At 38.7% G+C, this 19,665-nt stretch overlaps 1 protein-coding gene across 1 annotated transcript in view; it reads left to right on the top strand.

Moving 5' to 3' along the window:
- LOC135109040 (major facilitator superfamily domain-containing protein 3-like) overlaps positions 1–19,665 on the top strand; it is a 28,341-nt gene extending 8,676 nt beyond the window's left edge. Inside the window, exons 2-4 of the mRNA XM_064020026.1 lie at positions 2,868–3,001; positions 10,226–10,374; positions 18,713–19,665. Of these exons, the coding sequence (XP_063876096.1) occupies positions 2,868–3,001; positions 10,226–10,374; positions 18,713–19,651 (1,222 nt within the window). The 3' untranslated portion in view covers positions 19,652–19,665. The remainder of the gene's footprint in view (positions 1–2,867; positions 3,002–10,225; positions 10,375–18,712) is intronic.

Below are 19,665 nucleotides of genomic sequence, written 5' to 3'. Positions count from 1 at the left end.
TGATGGCCAGTTGGACGACAGAGAAATGAAGGATGAAGTAGATGTTGTAATACTTGATGCTCTGTATTACCATAAAGCCAGGTCTTTGTGAGGCTTTAGCTACATTCTTTCTGTCAGTACCTGCATATTGATGTAATGGAGTTCTTACAAATTTCAACTCTCATGTAGATAGTGTTTGTGTTCCTGTGATTGGTTGACTAGGTGTGGGCATTGCACCTGCTGTGTGTTGCTGTTTTGTGGATTTCTCCAGTAATTCATTACAAAAAATGGTGAGTGACCTGTGGTGAGTCCTGGTGGTGTGACTGACAGCTGTCTATCTAAATGCCCCGACAGCTCAGGTGACGAGAAAAGAAAAATTGGTAGAATTTCATTTATTTGATGGTTCTGGAATATCTGTTCCCATACCACTGGGAAATATGTGTAAAACTTTCTTAAGGACAGACTAGGAAAGTCATTAAGTGTAAACTCAATAGAACACTGTTGTTGATGCCCTTGATCAAATGTAAAGGACAGACTGAAAACAAGAGAGAGCAAGTGAAGGGGTTTGTGAAAGAAGGCCTCACTCTCTAGCCACAGCCCTCGGCTTGTATTGTAGTGAAAGACAAACTTGATTTCATATCCAGATATCAGAGAATAACACAGATATAAACATAAAATTGGTCTATACTCTTATACATACATATGCATATATGTAGATTACAGCAAACAGGTGTATCACTTCTGCTTGCCTGAGCTGTGGTCAGATAGTTAACATTAAAATTAATGCCGTGGTCAACACACATGTGGCAATTTGTGCTCTGTCCGGTTATTTCTTGGTTTGATTTTGTTTCACAGAGATGTCTTTGTTCTGTAGAACAAAGACATCTCTGTGAAACAAAATTTCATTTTGTTCCACGGCATTCATTTTAATGTTAACTGGATTTGATTGTGATGAATGAATAATATATGCTGTATTTCAGGAAAAATTTATTGATGTGATAAATGTGGATATCACTTTGGGTTGCCCATGTGAAGTAGCAAGATCTTTGAGGCACAGTTACAGGCAGATCTCAATTTATGAATGTTCACTTTACAAACTTTTGAAGTTATGAACAAAATAATTGTGTTTGTTGTCTTGGTTTTAATGCCAGAATTTTCTTTTATAATTAGAAGTATCCAAATATATCAAAAAATGCATTTGATTGGAGCATTGAGAATTATTGATTTACAGATGCTTCATAAGAAACAAAACTCATTCATCAATTTTCTGCAACAGGGGCACTGCCCTAGGACAACAGAAAAAAAAATACATAAAAACATATATATATATATATATATATATATATATATATATATATATATATATATATATATATATATATATATATATATATATATATATATATATATATATATATATATATATATATATATAGGTCCACTGAGGTGCTAGTCCCTTAAGAAAAGTCAAAAGGATCATCAAAAATTGGAGGATAAGTGTCTTGAAACCTCTCTTTTTAAAGAGTTCAAGTCATAAGAAGGAGGAAATGCTGAAGCAAACTGGGAGTTCCAGAGATTACCAGGAAAAAGGATGAATGATTGAGAAAACTTGTTAGCTCTTGCATTATAGAGGTGGACAGAATGCAGGTGAGAGAAAGTAAAAAGTCTTGTGCGGCAAGGCTGTGGAAAGAGGGGAGATTTACAGTTAGCATGAAAATAGCAGTAGAAGACAGCAAGAGATGCAACATTGTGGCAAAAAAAGGAGGATGAACACAGAAGAGAGGAGTTAATAAGATGAGTACTTTTGATTTCATCATGTCTGAAAGAATGTTATGAGTGGAACACTCCCTCCATATATGTAAGGCATACTCCATACATGAATGGATAAGGCTTGTGTGGAGGGTTAACAACTGGGGATGGGAGCAGGGGAGATAAGAAAAACTGACAGAGATGCCTAAACTCAGAATGCCTAACTTTATAGAAGCTGTTTTAGTCAGAGATTAGATGTAAAGTTTCCAGTTTAGATTATAAGTAAAGGACACACAAAAGATATTTATCATAGAAGAGGGTGACAGTTGAGTGACATTGTAGAAAAGGGGGTAGCTATCTGGAAGGTTGTCAAGTTGATAGGTGGAGGAATTTTGTTTTTGAGACTGAACAATACTAAGTTAGCTCTGCCCTAGTCAGAACTTTTAGAGAGATCAGAAGTCAGGTGTTCTGTGGCTTCCCTGCATGAGCTGTTTATTTCCTGAAGGATTGGACATTCATGAAAAGACATGGGAAAGTGCAGGATGGTATCATCAGTGTAGGAATGAAAAGGACAAGAAGATTGGTTTACAACATTGATGAAAAATAGGAAGAGAGTGGGTGACAGGGGAAAATCCTGAGGAACACCACTGGCAATAGATTTAAGAGAAGAACAGTGACCATCTACCACAGCAGCAACAGAATGGTCAGTAAGGAAACTTGAGATGAAGTTACAGAGAAAAAGTTTGAAGCCGAAGGACGGTAGTTTGGAAAATAAGGCTTTGTGCCAGACTCTATCTAATGCTTTTGATATGTCTAAGACAACAGCAAAAGTTTCACCAAAATCCCAAAAAGAGGATGAGCAAGACTCAGTAAGAAAAACAGAATTGCAATTTATTTGTATTTTATTTTTTGTCTCCCAAGTCAAGTCTGTAGGGGTGTCAGATATTTGCAAATTTCACATTTTTCCAAATCATCTAGGCAGATATACAGAGATTTCATAGTAGTTTTGAGAAAAATAGCATCTTGTGAGCCATCCAATACCACTTATCATTTCAAACCTTGAAAGTGTTGTGGCCCTTGTCTGAGGTACAGGTTTTGAATTTGTTACACTCTATTCATGACATGTTGTCAATTTTCAGTGTGTCACTGCTGAAGCTGCTGCTGGTGCCCTGGATTGCCAAGGGAGTCTGGGCACCACTGGTGGAGGTGTGTGGAGGAAAGCAATGTTGGCTCCTCATAGCCACCCTTGGTCTTGGAGCCTCTTCTCTAGCAGGTAATTTAGGAACCTGAGCTGAAATGCCTTACTTCTTGAAGAGTACACACAGCAGCAGTGGAGTGCCTTCACCCTGAACCCATTCTAAGTTAAATAGAATTCCTTATTATTCATCAAGATGGAGTAAATAAATGTGTACTTGTAGCAGATGGGTCACTATGTAGGGATGACCTTTTAGCTCCTTGGTTATGAAAATGTAATCCTAACTTTACAAGATTCCTGAATGTGTGTAAAACAAAAGACATTTTATGCTGTGATACTGAAACATTCAAAAGTTTGCAGAGCAGTACTTAATGTCTTGCTCCCTGGAAAGAGTTAAGGGAACTGACCAAGTTGAAAATCTGAAAAATATTGAAAATGCAAATATCATTTCATGACATCCTTAGGCCTAGTACTTCACAATGCACATACAGTAATTCGTCATCCATGTTTAAATGCCATTTGAATACCCATTTAAATGCCTCATGCTCACATTCATTCAATCAGTCAAGGTTATTGTAGGTGGAAGATGGTTGTAGAAAAATATTAATTAAAAAACAAAGTTTATGAGAAACAGTTTTCTTTATGGAGGAGTATGGAAGTTTCCTCTCACAGCCTTGCAGTGTGGGTGCAAGAAAGAACCCCAGATGCACTCAGTGACAGTGCATGTAGTACACGCTTAGAGAGAGAGGGAAGGAGCTTGTGATGCTCATTCTTTCATCAACTTCTGTATCCACTTAGCATTCACTTCCCATTTTTTGCTTTCTTTCACCACAATGGGTAAGAAGTCTTACCTTATCTAAAGGAGCGAGGTACTTGGCAAAAGCATGCTGGATATTAGCTGAGCGTCAGTGTGGCACACCCTCATTATAAAAGTGAAGTGTGCAGTGTTCAGTCTGAGAGATTCCAGATGCCAACCTAACAAGTCATCTATGAATATAACATATGCAATTATGGTTCAAAATTATCTAAACTCAAAAAAAAAAATACATTATAATACCTTGACACCTAAAAACTCTAGCATTATATTGCTATATATGGATGAAAAGTGTGTGTCCCTTTAAACTTTTAAGCCTCATATCTCAAAACTAACTTATTGTATTATTGAGGCATATTTCTCTGCCATTTATTGTCTGATTTTGATGATTCTGGTGTCATTAGAAAGGGAATTAAAATACCTAGAAAATTTTGTGACAGAATTTTGATTGAGTGTTTATTTTTCTTTTTTTTTTTCCTAGCTTAAGAAAAAAATCTTGATGACAAATTTTGTAATTTTTTCTCAATGAAACCAAAAATTAAAGTTCTGTCACATAATTTTCTTATAACATCATCAAAGTATCTTATGACAAGTTTACAAGAAAATCTAAGAAAAATTTGTCAAAATACACAAAAATAAAAACCAATTTTTTTGTATTTTCCTTAAAAAAAATATATTGCTTCAAATTTAATGAAACGTACAGTATACATATAACACATCTAAAGGAACTTTATAGCTCATAAACATTTGGTGCAATTTGGTTCATAAATCATGAAAACAAAAATTAACTCAGTTGGCCCCTTAAGAAAAGAAAAACTTGGCCCTTGAAAATATGTATTTAGCCAAATAGTAATAATAATACAAAAAAAAAAAAAAAAAAAAAAAAAAGTAATTTAGTTTGTGATGTCTGTTTTTAAAAGACTCCAGGTTGGATCATCACCATTAGGTTCAAAGGCTCCATATATGTTTCCATGTGTCAGCCCTGTCCACTGATGGCCATTTGGCAGGTGTTTGGTTTGCAGCAACCCTCAATCACAGGCTCTTTCACTTCCTTCTGGATAGCTTCATTCCAAGCTTTCTTGTCTCCACCTTTCCCCTGAAAAGTATTCACCAATCAAATCAGGGTTGGAAAAAACATGGGTTTAAAAAAAATCCAACCCACTGGATTTTGGGGGAGATTTTATTTATTTATTTGTTTTAAGGTTTTATTGATTTTTGGGAGGATTTATTTATTTTTTGTTCATTCTTCATATTTATATGTAAATTAGTTTAAATAAGCAATTAAGAATATCTAGAATGAAACAAAAGGTATGAAGTTTCTCTCTCTCTCTCTCTCTCTCTCTCTCTCTCTCTCTCTCTCTCTCTCTCTCTCTCTCTCTCTCTCTCTCTCTCTCTCTCTCTCTCTCTCTCTCTCTCTCTCTCTCTCTCTCTCTCATGTATGAGAGGCACTGGCCAAGAGCAACAAAAATATAATAAAAAAAAGGTCCACAGAGATGCTGGTCATCAAAAATTAAAGCATAATTGTCTTGAAACCTCCCTCTTGAAAGAGTTCAAGTCATAGGAAGAAGGAAATACAGAAGCAGACAGGAAGTTCCAGAGTTTACTACAGAAAGGGATGAATGATTGAGAATACTGATTAATTCTTGCATTATAGGGGTGGACAGAATAGTAGTAAGAGAAAGAAGAAAGTCTAGTGCAGCAAGGCTGTGGGAGGAGGAGAGGCATGCAGTTAGTAAAATCAGAAGAGCAGTTAGCATGAAAATAGTGGTAGAAGATATCAAGAGATGGAACAGAGAGAGAGAGAGGCTAAAGACAGACAGTTAGAGGGGAGGAGTTGATAAGACGAAATGCCTTTGATTCCACCCTGTCTAAAAGTGGAACCCCCAACACATGTGAAGCATACTCCATACATGGAAGGATAAGGCCATTGTACAGAGTTAGCAACTAGTGGGGGGGGTGAGAAAAACTGGTGGAGATGACTCAGAATGCCTAACTTTATAGAAGCTGTTTTAACTAGAGATGAGATGTGAAGTTTCCAGTTTAGATTATAAGTAAAGGACAGACCAAGGATGTTCAGGGTGGTATAATCAGCATAAGAGTGGGTAGGATAAGAAGTTTGGTTTAGAAGATCTTTAGTGAATAGTAGGAAGAGAGTGGGTGACAGACAAAACTGTGAGGAACACCACTGTTAATAGATTTAGAAGAATAGTGACTGTCTACCACAGCAGCAATAGAATGGTCAGAAAGGAAATGAGGTGAAGTTACAGAGGGAAGGATAGAAGCCATAGGAGGGTAGTTTGGAAACCAGAGGTTTGTGCCAGACTCTATTAAAAGCTTTTGATATGTCTAAGGCAACAGCAAAAATTTCACCAAAATCCATAAAAGAGGATGACCAAGACTCAGAAAGGAAAGCCAGAAGATAACCAGTAGAGTGGCCTCGACAGAACCTATACTAGCAATCAGGTAGAAGGTTGTGAAGTGATAGATGTTTAAGAATCTTTCTGTTGAGGATAGATTCAAAACTTTAGATAGGCAGGAAATTAAAGCAATAGGATGATAGTTTAAGGGATTAGAATGGTCACCCTTTTTAGGAACAGGTTGAATGTAGGCAAACTTCCAACAAGAATGAAAGTTAGATGTTGACAGACATAGTTGAAAGAGTTTGATTGGGCAAGGTGCAAGCACAGAGGCACAGTTTCGGAGAACAGAAGGAGGGACCACATCAGGTTCATAACCCTTCCAAGGTTTAAGGCCACAAAAGGCATGGAAAACATCATTGTGAAGGATTTTAATGGATAACATGAACTAGTCATGAGGATGGAAGAGAGGGAGGAACAAACCCTGAATCATCCAAGGTAGAGTTTTCAGCAAAGGTTTGAGCAAAGAGTTCAGCTTTAGAAATAGATGAGATGGCAGTGGTGCCATCAGATTGAAATAAAGGAGGGAAAGGTGAAGAAGCAAAGTTATTGGAGATGTTTTTGCCTAAGTGCCAGAAGTCATGAGGGGAGTTAGATATTGAAAGATTTTGAAACTTTGTCAATGAAGAACAGACACTTGTTTAGGTCATGCTGATACAGGTTGGTCTGGTTGGACAAAGCCTGTGTTAACTTGTGCTTTATAGGAATGAATGGATCAGGCTTGACTACTTTTACATTTATATATATATATATATATATATATATATATATATATATATATATATATATATATATATATATATATATATATATATATATATATATATATATATATATATATATATATATATATATATATATATATAGATCTTATTTATCAGTATGACATAGAACTAAATTTTGATATGTTAAATAAAAAAAACATCTAGGCTGATTTTTTAATGCCAACTCTGAATCAAATTTAGACCTCCAAATGTTTACCAAGTCACCCTCACTCATCCTGGCAGCATGTCCAGGTCACCTGAGTCTGCCTCTTCTCATGATCAGTATAATACATTCAGCTCCCATCATCTTCAATTTGCTGTCTGTGATCCCCTTCCCCAAGTCTGTTGTTCAGTAGTGCCCTACATATTATCCTTATTTTCTTCTGCTTTTGCTTGTAGATAGTATTCTTCCTTGCCCAAATTTTGCTCACACGCTTTTTAAGTGCTAAGCATAGGTTACAATTCGACCTTTGTCAGCCAAGGTTGAGTTCTCCCCAAAATTTTCCCCCATATTGTACTTCTCACCCTTACATCAGATCCTCACTGGCCACCATTCTACTGAGGGGCAGTTGTACAGGCTTGGCTAGGTCTCTTTACAGCTAGGTTTTTTCACATCAGGGTTTGATGTCAGGGCTGGTTCACCTCTGCTACATCGCCTTCCCACATCTGATCTGATTAGTTTGATCACACCAGATGCAGGCAACCCTCCCATAGAGGCACTTGAGACCTCGACAGTTTAAGCATCCACAGCTGCTCTCCACTTAACTTTTATCATATGTAACCATGTTTACATGCTCAGTAGACATTATTCTTTGCTCTTAATGCTCTCTTCATACTATCCATCCATCTTCTTGGTGTTCTTCCCCCAAGTCTTACAAATCTCGCATCTCTTATCTTCTTTACCTCTTCCATCCTTTCTACACATCCAAACCATCACAACACTCCATTTCTATTTAATCAGCTAACTCTCTGACAAGATAACCTCCATTCTAGAAATACAGTGCTCACTAAAAAGATTTGGCATCATATTTAAAGTCCCAAGACATTGTTGAACTCTATTCATTGTATGCAAGATAAAGTTGCAGTGGCTATATGATGTCACCATAGACTCACACTTGTGTCTGGAGGTGGCCAGCAAGTTACTTAGTGATGGGCATCCACCAAGGATGTTTCTATGTTATTTCTGCTGCACACAAGCAGGTATGACTTTTTGTATTTATGGCTAAGTTTGCAGCCTTGTTGAATTAGCAATGCCTCTGTGAGTGGAACCTTTATAGAGATAAGATAGCCCTGATCATTGCTCTGAAGGAACCAGAGCACAAAGTCAAGAAAAATAAGTGGGTTGTTTGATTCAACAAAGTTAGCAGTGTGGTGGTGGTGGTGGTGTGTGCTTCACAAGAGGGAGAATAGTGATTTGCCACACACTTTCAAACAGTTCACCAAATACTTGAGTACCCTTGCTTGACTTGTCTTGCAGTACACACTCCACAGAACGCTTAATTGCATTTACACTGCTCAGGGATGGCCAGAGCTCTTTAGCACAGGTGGAAAACCATCATTGCCCCTCCTGTGACACTCACACTGCCACCACACTGGAACTTTGCTTGTCCAGCCAACTCACTTATTTCCTCAGTTTTGTGTCCTGTCTCCTTCAGAGTAATTAACTGTATGCCTTCAACTGGTAGAAGCAATACTTACTAAACCAGCAAAGCCACAAAATCCACAAAAAAAAGCAATTGGTGCAGACAGTAGAAGTGTGGAGGGCACACAGGCTGATGACAATTGTGGCACCTGTATAGCATCTTCTTGTCTGATCTCTCAGGGCACCCAGCACAGCCACCAATACACCCTTGCCATCAGTAACTGGTGTCCTTGCAGCACTAACCAGGTGGAGGGAAGTCACTGACACTGCCTATCAGTGTCTTGAGGCCACCAGATAGGGACTGAAATATCATCCACCTCTGTGCCCATGGCACTTATTTTCATTATATATTCCAATTCCTTTTCAAAATAAGATTTCATGTTTTTAGGCCTCTTGCACTTTCAGTTAACTTAAGCATCTCTGACATAACAAAACCCTAAAAAGAAAAACACACATAATTCATAAAAGTGGGCATGTATCACAAATGCTGGGTGAAACACCTCAAAACGAGTCAACTGGAAAAACATGGAAACAAAACAGCTGTGCACACCCACCCTCAAAACAGTACACAGAGGTGTGAGGGTATTGAGATTCACTTGGCCCTATTCCCAATCTTTAAGCAAGCACAACATGACACCCAGGAGTGTCAGGTAGAAATCATCCAGGGTTACTGTTGTAATTAAGTATCTGGGGACACTGCTTAGTAAACATGTTGAGATGAGTGGAGGAATGAGAGAGAGAGAGGGTTGTAAAAGGCAGGCAGGTCACAGGATCACTTGCAAGAGTCATGAAAGGGAGAAATGTGTTTATGGACATACAGAGATGCTTAGGGAGTAGTATTCTACCAATATTGATGTATAGATGGAAATTTCCACAGCAAGCAGAAATGAGTCATCTGAGAGAGGCATGTGCAGTGACAAGATGGGAAGGTGAGAGCAATGAAAGTGTGTATGAAATATGGTATTAGCATCTGTGCAAGCAGTGTAAATTGTGGAGTGGTAGAATGGGTGAAAAGGAACACACTGAGATAGTATGGCCATAAAGAGAGGAGGAGGAGTGTGTCAAGAAAGTGTACATATATGTGTGAGTAAAGCTGAAGGTGGTGATAGGAGAGGAAGGACATTTGTAAGATGGAAGGACAGGGTACAGGGATGGGCACATGTGTAAAGGTGTTAGTAGAGACTGAACAGTTGGACAGGCAGAAAGCAAATGTTTAGACAGGGAGTGGTGGAGGCTCTGCTGCAATGGCCTCTCCCTTGGGAGTGCTATCTGTATCACAGGGATAGATAGATAGAATATAGATGAATTTCCAATAGAGTGAGCCAATACTTGTTAGTACACCAGGAGTTAGTTTTGAATCACAAGCATCTTACTGTCTCTACTATTCGTTGCATTTATGTGTCTGTGGCTTAATGTAAATAAAAGAAAACATAATGCACATAAGTATATGACAAAAAATATATTTTACCAATAAGAAAAAAATTATGGATGATTGGCTGAAGATGAGAAAGAAAACCATGATTTGTCAAGAAATGCTTTGAATGAATAATTATGTTTGTTTTAGAAAGAAAAATTATCAGTAAAACTTTTTTTGGTCAGGAAAGAGTCAGGGCAGTTCAGTTCAGAATGTGGATGCCAGGTTCAAGTGTTGACGCTCTCTCTCAGGCTCTGCCATCGCCCCAGATGATGTGGCGAGTCTGGGAGTCATGCTGCTCTCCCTCAACTTGTGCTCTGCCGTGCAGGATGTGGCAGTGGACGGCCTGGCCCTGCACCTCCTGCCAGACGACCACCTCAGCATAGGAAACACTCTGCAGGTGTGAGACTATGCAAGAAAAATTTAGAAGTGACTCCTTTACAACTTCCTTCTTTATTTACTTTTGAATTTTTAGTCTTCTTCTGTCACCAGAGATTAGATTCAAGCACTACAAACTAATCATTCACAAAGATAAGTGTCTCCTTTACAGCTTCTGTCTTTATTTACTTTATATATATATATATATATATATATATATATATATATATATATATATATATATATATATATATATATATATATATATATATATATATATATATATTTGTTTATTTATTTATTTTTATTTGTTTATTTTTTTTTCAAGCACTGGACTCAGGCATCTCAAACAAATCATTCACAAACATCAGCTCAGAAACCCACACACTGTTTTCTGCAACTACAAATCTGCAAGCTTCTCTAAGTTTGTGATATAGATTCATGATTTTATTCTGGATACCATTAGAATATTTTGTTAAGTTTTAGATACTGTTAATCAGAAGGTGAATATATGCAGAAAGAAGGTTGTTCCATGTAGACACCTTTGTTGAACATAACTTAATCCTTGGGTGTATGTGGAAAACGAGAGGAAGAAGTGGTGGAGAGAAAAGTGACTGGCACAGTACAGTGGCTGAAAAATTAAGGAAAGATGTGATGGATGCCAGGGCAGTGAGAGAGACGTTTGGAGGGTCAGATCACTGTGCTGTGGTAATCAAGATGGAAGAATGGTAGGAATGGTGGTAGGGGGAATGTGAATGCTATACTTTTATTCCTTTTTTCTTACATGTAAGAAGGCCACTGGCCAAGGGCAACAAAAAAATTTAGGAAGAAAATATTCCTACTTGGGTGCCACTTCCTAAAAAGACTGCTGAACAGAAAAATCAAATCATGGAGGGTAAATGTCTTGAAACCTCCCTATTGAAACAGTTCAAGTCATAGGAAGGAAGAAATTAGAAGCAGGCAGGGAGTTCCAGAGTTTACTAGAGAAGGGGATGAATGATTGAAAATACTGGCTAACTCTTGCTTTAGAGAGATGGACAGAATAAGGGCGAGAGTAAGTAGAAAGTCTTGTGCAGTCAGGCCACGGGAGAAAGGGAGGCATGCAGTTAGCAAGATCCAAGGAGCAGTTTCATGCGGTAAAAAGATGGCAAGAGATGTAACATTGTCGCGATGGGAGAGAGGCTGAAGACAGTCAGAGGAAAGGAGTTGATAAGACAAAAAGCTTTTGATTCCACCATGCCTAGTAGAGCAGTATGAGTAGAAAACTCCCATACATGTGAAGCATACTGAGAGAAGCTAGGAACTGTTAGAAATGGATCAAGTGTAAAACAGGTGTTTATTGTACTTAGGGTCTACAGTAGCAGGAGAAGCAATAGCACACAGAAGGCCTGGGGATAGCTGAAAGAGAAGTGCATGGTGGATGGCTGAGATGAAGGAGGTTGTAAAAGAGAAGAATAGAGTATATAAGAAAATAGTGCTGAAAATATGCCAGAGGATACTAAAGAGAGGAAAACTGAACACAAGTGTTGGAATAGAAATGTGAAGGAACTGATAAGAAAAAGTAAAAGGAGAGTAGATGAAGAGTTTGTTAGAAAACTGATTGATAACTCAATAAGCATAAGAAGTTGTTTTGGAGAAAGGATTTAATAGGAAGGCAGAAAAAGCAATAGCTGGCACAGTTGGCTAAAGTGTGGCAGATAACTACAGAAATGTTAAAGTATGGAGGTGAAGTGGTTGTGGGTTGGATGCTTCTAATGTGTTTTGTGGCATGGAGGCAAGGAGAAGTACCAGCTGAGTGGAGGAGGGCAGGTATTGTACCTCCATATGAAAGTAAAAGTTGTAGGAACTGCTAAGACCAGATCAGCCCCTCTTACAGTTGCCACTACTTCAGGTTAGCTCTCTTGAGGCTACCACCCTTACAGCCCAGTACAGGGCAAATTATTACATGAATCCAGGCATTTCCTTGGTTGCAAACAGCTCTACCCTCATCCACAGCCCCACTATAATTCTGAATGAAGTCACCAAATTTGTTACAGCCTCAAACTTAGTCCCTTTTATAGCTGCGACCTGCAGGACCCCCATATAAAGAAAGGCATGGGTCCAGCTAACTTGTCGTGGCTGCACACAGCAAATTCCTCTAGATCACCAGTCTGTCCCAACCCACAGAGAACATATAACACAAAACTTCTCACACCTGCTGAGAAAGGACTCACAAGAACACATCCACAGGAAAGACAGACACAAATATGACACAACTAGGCTAGACCATAATATCTTATGAGCAAAACCACCCACAGCAGTGTCCACCTACTGCTCAGTAAGATATAAGGACACTCTGCTTCAAGTTTTATCTGTGTTCAATTTCTCATAAGACAGACTCTGTCTCCCTAATGGTGACAAGTCTGAAGAAATAGAAAAAAGACACACAAAGCACGTTAAAAAAAAATATCCTCTGGCCGCAGAGACAGAGTAACACACAACAGAGGCCAGTCACATTTAAACAACAAAGACACACAGAACCTCCACCAGATGAAAGACTTTAACAAAGGGAGGGATGGCATCCACTCCCAAGATGGATGCCAACACTAGCACAGTCATGAGTGGGGCCCTCCAAGGCAAACACACTTGTCTTAAGCACAGAACAGCACAAACAAAGTCACCTCTCATAGTCAAACTTGTGAGGTGTACAGCTTGTATCCCCCATGAATGCTATTTTACTTAAACCCACAAATACTGCCTCACACTGCCAGCTCTCTGCAGTACAGCTCTCTCTCAAAGTCTGGGCCACTTTGGTTGGGCAGACATGCAGGGCTTGATCACATGACTGGGGAAAGAGAGGGAAGGAAGAAGTGGGCAGGACAGGCAAGTGATGGGCAAAACCCACACTCTCCTCTCCCTGATTTGTCTCCCTCCCATCTCTCTCTCTCTCTCTCTCTCTCTCTCTCTCTCTCTCTCTCTCTCTCTCTCTCTCTCTCTCTCTCTCTCTCTCTCTCTCTCTCTCTCTCTCTCTCTCTCTCTCTCTCTCTCTCTCTCTCTCTCTCTCTCTCTCTCTCCCTCCCTCCCTCCCTCCCTCCCTCCCTCCCTCCCTCTCTCTCTCTCTCTCTCTCTCTCTCTCTCTCTCTCTCTCTCTCTCTCTCTCTCTCTCTCTCTCTCTCTCCTCTCTCTCTCTCTCTCTCTCTCTCTCTCTCTCTCTCTCTCTCTCTCTCTCTCTCTCTCTCTCTCTCTCTCTCTCTCTCTCTCTCTCTCTCTCTCTCTCTCTCTCTCTCTCTCTCTCTCTCTCTCTCCTCTCCTCCTTCAAGAAGAAGCAATAGAAGATGTCTTGTGTTGATAAATGCACTATCATCTGTTATTACTCATAAGAGAAGCTAAAATTCAAGACGTGCTTGCTTGTCAAAAAAAATAATAAGAAGATAAAAAAAAATTATAGCTGTCATACAAAAGTATCCTGCATGATCCTATCTAAATCTTCATTTCTGAATTCAGCATTGCTGAAAACATCAAAATTGTCTTTTACTGAGCAAAGAGTTTTGGTTAAGTACTCTTGTTTATTTGCTTTTATTTATTTTTTTATTTATTTATTTTTTTTCATTTACTTTCAAAGTGTCAGAAGGTGTGGCATTCTTAAAAGTAACTCCTTCCCTCCCTCTTCCCTCCCTGACACTCCTAGCATGTATTTACCTAGTTGTATTTACCTAGTTGTATAATACAGGGTCCGAGCCAAAGCTCAATTAGTCCTGTCTCCATACCCGAATTTGTCCAATTTCTCTTTAAACATGTGCACACTCTTTGCCGCAACTACCTCTTCTTTTAAGTTATTCCATATTTCAACCGTTCGATGCGGAAAGCTGTATTTCTTAATATCTCCCAAACAATGACTCTTCTTTAATTTCTTCATATGTCCCCTTGTACGTCTATCTCCTTCCTCCACTTTTACAACTAGGTCATCTCTGTCTATCTTCTCCATGCCATTTACTAATTTGAACATTGTTATCAGGTCTCCTCTTTCCCTTCTTTCTTGCAGTGTTGGTAATCCAATTTCTTCCAGTCTTTCCTCGTAACTTAGGTCTTCCAATTCAGGTATCATTTTCGTAGCTGTTCTTTGTATTCTTTCCAATTTCCTTATATCTTTCTTTTTGTGTGGAGACCATACCACTGCTGCGTATTCCAGTTTGGGACGTATCATGTGTGTTATGATTTTCTTCATCATTTCTTTGTCTAGGTAATTAAATGCCACCCTGATATTTGCTAGCAAATTATATGTAGAGCCAAATATTCCATTGATGTGTTTTTCTGGTGAAAACGTGTCTTGAATTATTACTCCCAAGTCTTTTTCTTCTTTGCTCTTTGGTATTGTGATACCTCCCATCTTATACTCCCATGAAGGTCTCCTTTTACTTCTTCCCATCTCCATTACATGGCACTTCTTTATATTGAATTCTAATTTCCATCGTTTACTCCATTCATAAATTCTATCAATATCCCTCTGTAGTTCCTCACAATCCTCTTGGTTCTTTATTACTTTCATCAATTTTGCATCATCTGCAAACATATTAATGTAGCTATTTAAACCCACCGTCATATCATTTATATAGACCTGAAACATTATAGGTGCCAACACAGACCCTTGTGGTACTCCGCTTGTTACTTCGCACCAACTTGATTTATTATCTCTGATTACTGTACTCATTTCCCTACCTTGGAGATAATCCTTCATCCACTTAAGTATTTTTCCTTTTAGCCCTCCTCGATGTTCCAGTTTCCATATGAGTCTTTTATGTGGAACTGTATCAAAAGCTTTTTTCAGATCTAAATAGACAGCATCAACCCAACCATCTCTCTCTTGTAGTTTATCTATTACTCTTGTATAAAAGCTCAGTAAGTTTGTTACGCAAGATCTCTCTTTCCTGAAACCGAATTGTTTTTCTGTTATTATATTTTCTTGTTCAAGATATTGCACCCATCTGTTTTTAATGTGTGTTCACTGGCTTGATTTCTTTCCACTCATTATCAGGTTTCTATGTTGGGCTGTTGTAGAAGAAGGGTGGAAGAGTGCATTCCAAAAATTAAGTTGTTTTACAACCACTGCTTTTTGTTTGGAGATTGGGTGCTGAGATCTCATCTCATGAGATCAGACTCAGTGCTGTTTAGATGGTGGGTATTGTTTTGGAGAATGCTGTGTGCCTCCCATGATGTTCTCACATAAATCCCCAGGCTGTGTGGGCCCCTGTGGTGCCTGTAGTGGATGACAGAGGAGTCCTTGAAATACAGCTCATGGTGGGCCAGGATGTGAGGAGCTGTGATGTGAAGTAACAGCTGGTGTAAAAATTGGTGGCTTTGGTTTTAGATCATTAAGGTGTCTTAACCTAACCACTCACTCAACATCAGCTGTTGCTATCATAACCATAGCATAAATCCCTCTTATCTGGACCTGCTGTAGTCATGATCATCTTGTTCTGTGAAGCATTAAACTGCTGCTTCATACCTCCTGTCCTTGCTATCTTATCTGTTCACTATCATCCTGTTCAGGACAATTCACTAGTCTTCATCTTCCACATCCTAGAGTGGAGGACTGCAAGGCTGTCATCTGGTCTTCAAAATTGTGGGGTGACAGGTAATATTAAGGCGGATTTGGTGACTACAATGAGTTTTTTTTTTTTTTTTTTCTTTCCAAGGCTTTATTCACAGGCACCAATTATATTGGCCTTTTAGCCTGTAATGACACAGGCAAGATTTTGATCAGCACCTGGTTAGGCTCATGCTGCCATCCAGTGCTCTGTGATGCACTTGCTATTGAATATGGAGTACATGGCAGTGTGTGGGTGTTCTTAGGCTACTTGGTAGTCACTGGAAAAAATTAGTCCCAGCAGAACCTGAACTTGGGACTCCAGTGTTCCCATCCCGGCACACTGACTACTCAGGTACAGCCAGGTGATACAACTGGAGGGTTTGGAAATCTTTATTTCTTTATTTAAAGAGTTGAGCAAATATGATGCCTCAAAACCCCATATAATTTTTCATTTAATTGCTGCTATACCAGTATGATCTTTATTTCTTTATTTAAAGAGTTGAGCAAATATGATGCCTCAAAACCCCATATAATTTTTCATTTAATTGCTGCTATACCAGTATGAAGGAGGGCTCAGTGATGTGTATCATAAATTATATGATGAAGAGTTGAAAATAAATACTGTACCTTAAAAATTAAAAGAGAATGGGTAATTAGATCACAGTCTTATGAGAGTACTGATGTTTGTATTACAGACTTCATGGCATGTGGGTATAGGAAATATAAGACAATGGAAACTGAATTCCATTACTTTATTAAATATAAAAATAAAAATATATTGGTTTTGTGATGGAGCCAAAATAAATAAAGTAGAAATGTATTTCCATTCGTCATACCATGATCTCATGAAAAAAAATGTCTTATTTTTCTGTTTTACTGACTATTGCATGTTAATACCACAGCTCTGAATTCCCTGGTGAATATTTTTAAGCAAGTTTCATACAGTTTGAAAACAATCTTTCACATGCATTTGTTTCCCATCCCATGTGTGTGTGTGTGTGTGTGTGTGTGTGTGTGTGTGCGTGCATGCGTGCATGCATGCGCATGCTGCAGGAATGACGATGAATCAGTTACACGGTGTTGCCAGATTGTCAGTAATTTCTGGAGATCTCAGATTTTGATTCTTTGTCAGAATTTAAGAAATTAGTTATTGTAAAATCTGAAATTTTAACCTGTGGGAGCCACCATCCATAAAAGTATTTCAAAATCGGTCATGGACATCTGAAGAAAACTAATGAAACCTGCTCCATCTACTCTCTAGTTCACCAGAAGCAAGTCACCATAAAAGGCTCCTTTTCTAAAAATGTCCTCATCCATTTTTTTTTTTTTTTTTTTTTTTTTTTTATCTCTTGGATTTACCAAAAGTGCCAAGTAAAATACAGAGGCTGCTGCAGCATCCTCTACACTCATTGCAGGCAGGATGAAAACTGAGGTCTGGACAGAAAACATTATTTGGGAAGTTTCCAAACTGTTTACAAACTGTTTGCAAACTTTGTTTCCAAACAATGTTTCCTGTTGTGAACAGGCCTTTATTTGTATGTTAGTACCACAAAGTAGCAAGAAGTACCAAGAGTCACCAGCAGTAGTGAATGTCTGGGATAAAATTCAGTATTGTTTGATGCTTTGGTAATTTTATTTTTTTATTTATTTATTTTCTTAATTTCTTTATGTAAAGTAGTTGTTTGAAATTTGCCTTGTTAGGTAGATAAGTAAGATATATGATATGCTATGCAAAAGTTTCTGGACTTTCTAAGTATACAACTTGAGGCTTACCTTATCTTCTGATCACTGCTGTTCCCTGCAAAGTGATCTCCTTGGGAGCCAGTCGAGTTTCCCAGACATTTTCCAGTCATCTTTCCTTCAGTTGAAGCTTCAGGTTTAGGAATACGGAGAGTCGCAGGGAGCTTGGTGAGAGGAGTTGGGGGGCCACTGCAATATCAATTTTGCTTAATAATAACTAGACAAGCAGAGCAGTGTAAGAGAGTGTATTTTTCTCATACAAAAGCCTCATCATTTAAACTTTAGTCTCCTGAATATTTCTAACTTAGTGAGGTCCTAAACCTAACCATGGTATTGGGTGAGACACCCACCTAGACCTTCAAGATGGGTGAGGGCCTAATGGTAAGCGTTAGATTTCATCAGTTCAGTCTGTTGGTGGGGATACCCAGTGGTGGTAACATGCCAAAGCTGCTTGGTGATGGTTGTTGAATCCAGGAGTGCTTCAGTCACTGGTTACTGGTTATCCTTCCCATCCTCCATCATCTTGTCAGTGGTAGCTGCCTGTTCATCATGGCAGGTGCTTACTGGAGGAAAACAGAAGTGTATGGTGTCAGTTTCTAACCTAAGAGTCACCAGGGTACTAGTTCTGCAGCTTTGGTCATTAACTACAAAACTCAGGAATGTTTGTATTCTGTCACCTGACTTACAAATAAAATCCCTGGTAAAAAAAGAGGAGCAAGGTTGACAAGCCATCCACCTAGGCCTTGGAAATTGTTTTGGCTCGAAAAAGTCATTCATTGAGTACTCTGCCAGGGATTCAACACTTCTACTCCCTCTCATGGTTGCTTTTTGCCAGTTTCTCAGCATTTCAAAGCAGGAGGCATTACAGCTTCCTTAAATATGTCTATACATGTTAACTATCTAAATTCTTGGTCTGTCATTGAATATTTATGGAAAGGTTTTTAGATATTATTCCTACCAAAGTATTTATGCCCCTCATGCATTTTGTCTGCTATGTTAAGTACAACTGTTTATTCATTTATTTATTTTTTTTTTTTTTTTTGTATCTTCTCAGGTTGTGTTATATAAAGTTGGCTGTCTAGTAGGTGGGGCTGGACTCACATACCTACTTATGTGCAGCAACTGGACCATAACCTTCACTAGCCTAGCAGCTGTATATATGACAACTGCTGCATGGGTATGCTGCCTCTCATTCAAAGATCCCTTCTCTTCAAAGTGTTCATCTGAAGACAAAGGGATGAAAAACACTGATTTGCTCAGCAAAAAGGAAAACAAAGAGCAATTCCTTGCCAAAGAAAAGACTTCACAAGGACAGTTAGACATACTCATGGTGGAAAGAATATTCAGCATTATGAGAGAAGTGGTGAGTTCATCAGGAGCCGTCTGGGTGAGCTTATACGTGTTGCTGTACAAGATGGGTGAGAGAGGCGCCATAAACAACATGCCTCTGTACCTTTTGGATAAGGGATTTTCAAAGGAAAGTTTGGCATTTTGGAACGGAACAGTGTGCCAGGGACTCTCAGTGCTCGGATCTGTTTATGGAGGAGTTGCATTGAGGAAGCCCCATTATTGTATTAAAACAGTTATTTTGAGATACTCATGTCATAGATTCATTCTTATCCTCACTCAGTGTATCCTGATTTTCCTGTTAGAGCAACACCTGAGTGCAAGTTATATTTACACTTTACAGTATATGAGCATTGCATCCTTGTGCCTGCTGAGCTTCAATAGTGGAGTTATATCAACAGTCACATTCACATTCATGATGGTGAAGAGCAGGGAGTGCAGCCCCGAGTCACAGGCCAGTCATTACAGTGTGCTGGCATCAGTTGAGGTGGCCGGGAAGTTGATATTTGCATCACTCGCTGGGTTTGTTATTGACAATTACGGAATCCTATGGTCATTTTCTTTATTTGCATTTCTGTGTTTACTTCCAATCATAGTCATCTATGCAGCACCTTGTTACCTATACTCAGATTTAAAAAGAGAATAAAGTTATTTACAGAA

The sequence above is a fragment of the Scylla paramamosain genome, chromosome 18, assembly GCF_035594125.1.
Source record: "Scylla paramamosain isolate STU-SP2022 chromosome 18, ASM3559412v1, whole genome shotgun sequence".
Lineage (NCBI taxonomy): Eukaryota > Metazoa > Arthropoda > Malacostraca > Decapoda > Portunidae > Scylla > Scylla paramamosain.
Note: the sequence above shows the minus strand (reverse complement) of the source record. Positions and strands in the feature narration are given on the sequence as shown.